Raw genomic sequence first — 6,469 nt, 5'->3', positions numbered from 1 at the left:
ATAATAAAATAAATAAAATATTACAACTAAGATATGATAAATAAAAAGTAAGATTATTATTACACAAATTTAAATTCGATTTATTTAATATACGAGCTTAAAAACTTATTTAATTTTGATTTACAAGTTTATCAAATTAACTTATCGAACTCGAACTTGTTTTGTAAACCGATTTAACTCACTCTCAAGCATATATGTTAAAGAGAGATAGAATGGAGAGGAAAAAATGTTAAGAATGGCCAAAGTGTAGGACTGTCAAATAGGTTAGTTCGGTTTATTTAAGTCTAGATCACTTTAAGTTTGTGGGTTAAATGGGACAGACTCATTTAAACCCACTTTATTTATGGGCATAATTTTTTAACGTGGATTATTTATGATTAGTTCGATGGGTTAAATGAGTTGGTTCGTTTATCTTTTTATTTTATTTTTTTAAAAATATTTTTAAAAAAATTACATTTATGCCGAAAGGCTGAAACAAATAATGTTTTTCCAACTAATGAATCAGATTTTCGGGTCGAATAAAAAAAAGATATTAGATAAAAGTACTAATTTTTTTTTGAAAATGTAAAATAAAATTTAAACGTACTGTCTATTTAACCTATTTATTAATCCGTCATTTTTTCAAGTTAATAATACTTAACTCAAAATTTAAATAGATTTAATTTTAAAAACAAAATTCGCCGTGTAAACAAATAAATGGGTTGGTCATGGGTTTAGCCCATTTTATCGACTATACCAGAGTGATTAGAGAATGAAAGAATGAATTGTTTGATTATATTTTAATTTATTTATATGGTTAGTAATTTTATTCTTAATCTTGCTCCACTCTAAAAAAAACTAGAAAAAAAATACTTGACTATTAATTAATTTCTTTATTTTTTTTCTTATGTAGCTTACATGATTAAAATATATATATTTGCTTGATAAGATGAATATGAAGAATATATGTGTCTTTTGCAGGAAATTGCAGTTGGAACAATGGACAATCCATATAATAATGTTGAATGGGTACTTTCTGAAATAATTAATCAACCAGAGATACTTCAAAAGGCTATTGAAGAATTAGATAAAGTGGTAGGAAAGAAGAGGTTAGTACAAGAATCAGATATTCCAAAGCTCAACTATGTGAAGGCATGTTTGAGAGAAGGTTTTCGTCTTCACCCAATTAATGACTTTAATATTCCTCATGTTTCAATGAAAGACACAATTGTTGCCAATTACTTCATCCCAAAGGGTAGCCATATTCTTATTAGGAGGCAAGGTATTGGCCAAAATCCAAGAGTTTGGAATGAACCATTGAAGTTCAAACCTGAAAGACATTTGAAGAAAGATGGATATGATTTGACTTTGACTGAGTCAAATCTAGAGTTGTTCATATTCGGCACTGGAAGACGAAGTTGTCCTGCAATCACACTTGGGACTACAGTGATTGTTATGCTCTTTGCAAGGTTGGTTCATGGATTCACTTGGATTGCACCTCCCAATGAACCAAGCATTAATCTTTCTGAACTTGAAAAGGATACCACAAAAGTTAAGCCACTAGTTGCACTGGGAAAACCAAGACTACCACTGGAAGTTTATCATCAAATCAATTAAAAGAAATATCTTTGAATGATTTTAGTACTTTGCATCATTTAATTATTGGTGTGTCATCTTTAATTTAGGTAGAACTATACAAACTAATTATGATGAAGTGTGAGTCACTCAATAACATGGGTCAGGCAGACAGACTCAACAAATTTATGATAAGGGGATAAAAATAATACACGTCACTATTAAAAGATATATTAATTTAAAATATAAAAAAAATAAAAATATACATTAATTATTCGAATAACAAAAAAATAAAATAAAATTTACATTAGTCACTAACTTTGTCTTCAAATCTTAAAGATACTTCTTTTTTTGTTTTTATATTTTAAAAATGTTGAATAATTGTTTCATTCTCAACTTGATTATGAGCACTATTATGATTTTCAACATATATTTGTAATCTCTCCTTCTTTTTTCAATTTGAAAAGTCCTCTTTTATAAAAGTATCACCACTCGTATTATCAGGTTTCATAATATTGTAACAAAGACAAAAGACATCATCTTTTAAAATACTATATTCCAACCAATTGCCAAATTCATCAAACCAATTAGCATTAAATCTATGGAGAGAAGTCCCAAAATATATTTGTAGAAAATCATGTTCTTTGTTGGAAATAATACACCATTCCCCCTTGAGAAAATATTTTTCACAGAGAAATAAAATAGACACAATCACAACACAAGAGTTTAACGTGGAAAACCCCAATTACTGGAGAAAAAAAACCACGGCCGTTGTCAAATGACAACCAAAGAATATCACTATGTGAAAATTATTACAACACATAGACTTCTTTCTCTCTAACACCGACACCCCAGTACACCCACACTCTCAAAGCAAATATTTAACTACACCTCACAACACTCTCTAATCAAAGAGTATAGAGGAAAAGAAAAGTCAAATACAAGCTTTAAGTGTTTCCGACTAGTGCAAAAAATATGGAGAACTTAGCCTCATATTTATAGCCTAGGCCACCCACTCCATTTGCTATCCTAAGCAATGTGGGACTAATTCAACCAAATCCTAACAATCTCCACCTTGATTGAAATAGTCACACATCTTCAGCTTCCGATGAGGATACTTCTTATCTTCTACGCCTTGTGCAAACCTGATTGTATCAACACATCCTTGACTTGTATTTGCCACAAGCCAAAATTGATTCTTCCATCAAATTTCTCTATTTCAAGCTTCACAGCACTTGAATATCCTGACATTATTGCAACCGTATACTGGAATAGTATAACTCAACTGTAGACCGTGCACTAGGAAGGGTCCCTAGGAAAGAGAGGTGGGTCACAATGGACACACTTAAATACCAAGTCTTTCCTTAGCCAGAACCTTTCCAAACTGCACTCTCACAGTATCACACTGCCTTCCAACAACAACAACAATAACCAAAGATCAACATAAAGTCACAGGACAAAATTCTTTTCTGATGTGAAAGGTCAGACTAGGCTGCAACCACAGAGCATATTAAGAATAAATCTCATCGAACCGAAGCTCTGATACCACATGTTGGGAATAATACACCATTTTTCCTTGAGAAAATACCTTTCACAAAGAAATAAAATAGACAAAATCACAACACAAGAATTTAACTTGGAAAACCCCAATTACTGGAGAAAAAAAACCACGGTCGTTGTCAAATGACAACCAAAGAATATCACTATGTGAAAATTATTACAACACAGACTTCTTTCTCTCTAACACCGGCACCCCAGTACACCCACACTCTCAAAGCACACCTCACAACACTCTCTAATCAAAGAGTATAGAGAAAAAGAAAAGTCAGATACAAGCTTTAAGTGTTTTCGACTGGTGCAAAAAATATGGAGAACTTAGCCTCATATTTATAGCCTAAGCCACCCACTCCATTTGCTATCCTAAACAATGTGGGACTAATTCAACCAAATCCTAACAATAAATTTTAAAGTGTCAAGTTAATGGGTCTCTTATCTTATAAACTCCTCACTCTTCCTTGCTTTCTTTAATGTGGGACTAACTTCAACACTCCTCACACTTGCAACACTAACAATCTCCCCCTCAAGTGTGAGCCTCCATATCAAGCATCAACTCCCCCTCTTTCTAGCTCCTCCACTACATGAGTATTCGTCCATCACATCGTCGCAAAACACCGCGGGACACGCCGCCCGAACCACCTTTGCCGGGAAGACTTCCGATGCTTCACCTTGAATACCCCTTAAACCAGACCGATTAAACCATCGGTTTTGATACCACTTGTTGGGGCCACCGTGGAGATTTCGGGGAGGAATCAAGTGAGATAACATAAAATGGGACGACACCACATCCAACTCAAAACCTTAAGATTTATTGTTATGATTTGGTTGAATTAGTCCCACATTGCTTAGGATAGCAAATGGAGTCCATATTTATAGCCTAGGCCACCCACTCCATTTGCTATCCTAAGCAATGTGGGACTAATTCAACCAAATCCTAACAATAAATCTTAAGGTGTCAAGTTAATGGGTCTCTTATCTTATAAACTCCTCACTCTTCCTTGCTTTCTTTAATGTGGGACTAACTTCAACACTCTTCATACTTGCAACACTAACATTCTTTTGGTTGACAAGGACCTTTTTATAAATAAGTTCGTCTAACTTCATCTCTGACATTTAGATTATAATTTAAAATTTTAGGTCATTGTTTAGGATCAGCTACCAGGCTTTCGACATTGAATTCTAAGAACTTCTTTTTATTAGAAGAGACTAATGAAGTGACTTTAGATTCTAGTGGCAACTTTTTTTAAAAATATTTCTCCATTACTATTTCTAAAAATAAAAAAATATATATTCTAAATTAATAAATTGATCAATTCACTTTAAAAATTTATATGCAACATAGTTACATAGAATAGAACAAAAGATAAAAACAAATAATAAGGATCAATAAATTGAGAATAAAATAAAATGTACAAAGTCATGAAAAGAATAAAAAATTATATTAATACTTAATTAAACTATAATTGCTTGATTAAAATTTGTAATTGAAAATATCAAAAAGAGAAACAATGAAATTGGAAGATACATAAAGTCATAGAGAGCTATATAAAAAAATATAAAAAATTTAAAATTTACCTTTTGATAAAGAGAATATGACAATTAAACAAATAATAGAAAAATAAAATTGAAAATATAAAACTAAGAAGAGTGTTTAAGAGAATAAAAATAAAGTGATGGCTGAAATTTAAGAATAAAAGACTAAATTTAACGAGGTTAAAAAAATAAATTTAAAGCTTTAAGCAATTAAGTTTAGTTTATTTATAGTAGAGTCATTTAAAAAACTAAAATAAAGGTATATATATATATATAGAGTGCCCCTTATTCCGTGCCTGATGTCAGGAATAAATAGAGCTTTTATATATATATATAGAAAGAGAGAGAGAGTGCCCATTACTCACGTGTGTAGGTCCGTGCCTGATCTCAGGAATAAATAGAGCTTGCAGAGTTGGTTAGTTAATTATGAGATTAGATAATAATTGTTAGTATTAATCTCAGATTTATTAAGAGTTATTAATTATATAAGACTAAAAATTAATGTAATAATAAGCTAACAAAATCATTTTTCTCATTCACATTTCTATAAAATCAGTCTATTAGATCTCTCTTTCTCTTTCTGAGCTTTGATACCATACCATCACAATATGATAAAAGCAAAAACCCTATTATTCGTCAAATTAATTTACAAATATACAATAAGAGATCGAGTAATATAAATTGATGTCATATTTTTATATCGTTCTAATAATATGTTTAATCGAGTCGCATGCATTATTATGTATATGAATAATAATGAATGAGTAGAGAGATATCTCGATTAATTTATGTACTTGTTTCATAACTTTTATTATTTAATAATGTATTGTGTTGTTCATATCAATTGAGCTTATTGTATTTCCTAAAGACCTTTAGCAAACAGGGAGAACAAAGAAATAAAAACTGAACACTGGAATTTGATTATTCATAGTAGTTACGAATTAGAGACTACATATATAATTCTACTATTTATGTCACTAGACCTATCAACTACTCTAACATTAACTACTCTTACTAGTTTTATTAATTGACTTCTCTTTTTCTAGATTAACATCACTTTAAGTAGCTAGTAGAGATGACATCCTAATCAGATATTTTTCTTTTGATCCAATTTGTGATAAACCTCTGCAGATAACCTTGGTTTTCCCAATGCTACAAGTGGCTTAGCTTTTGAAGTATCACCTACACATTCACAAAGATCAATGATATGTTCATTGGGTGGTGCAGTCCAAGTGAATCCATGCACCAACCTTGCAAATAACATAATAGTCATTGTAGAACCAAGTGTAAGCGCAGGACAACTACGTTTTCCGGTGCTAAATGTGAAAGTCTCTAAATTAGGGTCAATTAAAGTTAAGTTAGATCCATCATTCTTCAAATGTCTTTCAGGTTTGAATTTTAATGGGTCTTTCCAAACTTTTGGATTTTGGCCAATACCCTGTCTCCTAATGAGGATATGACTTCCCTTTGGAATGAAGTAATTAGAAACTATGGTGTCTTCCATGGAGACATGAGGAATGTTGAAGTCAACGATTGGGTGAAGTCGAAAACCTTCTCTTATACATGCCTTTATATAATTGAGTTTTGGAATATTTGATTCTTGCACTAGCCTTTCTTTTCCCACAACATTGTCTAATTCCTCGGTAGCCTTCTGAAGTAGCTTTGGTTGATTTAACATTTCAGCCAGCACCCATTCAATGTTGTTGTATGGATTATCTATTGTTGCCATCATAATCTCCTACAAATATAAATATTCATATTCATAATTATTATTATTATTATTATTAATGAAAATAAAATAATTAGTCACTTTATAAATTATTTT

General features: G+C 31.1%; 1 protein-coding gene and 1 pseudogene across 1 annotated transcript in view; one reads left to right on the top strand and one right to left on the bottom strand.

The window, feature by feature from the left end:
• The window catches only part of LOC107644244 (isoleucine N-monooxygenase 2-like), a 3,082-nt gene extending 1,355 nt beyond the window's left edge, over positions 1-1,727 (top strand). The window contains exon 2 of the mRNA XM_016348062.2: positions 961-1,727. Coding sequence (XP_016203548.1) covers positions 961-1,596 — 636 coding nt within the window. The 3' untranslated portion in view covers positions 1,597-1,727. The remainder of the gene's footprint in view (positions 1-960) is intronic.
• The window catches only part of LOC107644236, a 1,615-nt pseudogene continuing 877 nt past the window's right edge, over positions 5,732-6,469 (bottom strand).

This window comes from Arachis ipaensis, chromosome B01 (genome assembly GCF_000816755.2).
Source record: "Arachis ipaensis cultivar K30076 chromosome B01, Araip1.1, whole genome shotgun sequence".
Classification (NCBI taxonomy): domain Eukaryota; kingdom Viridiplantae; phylum Streptophyta; class Magnoliopsida; order Fabales; family Fabaceae; genus Arachis; species Arachis ipaensis.
This window is presented reverse-complemented; position numbering and strand designations above follow the sequence as displayed.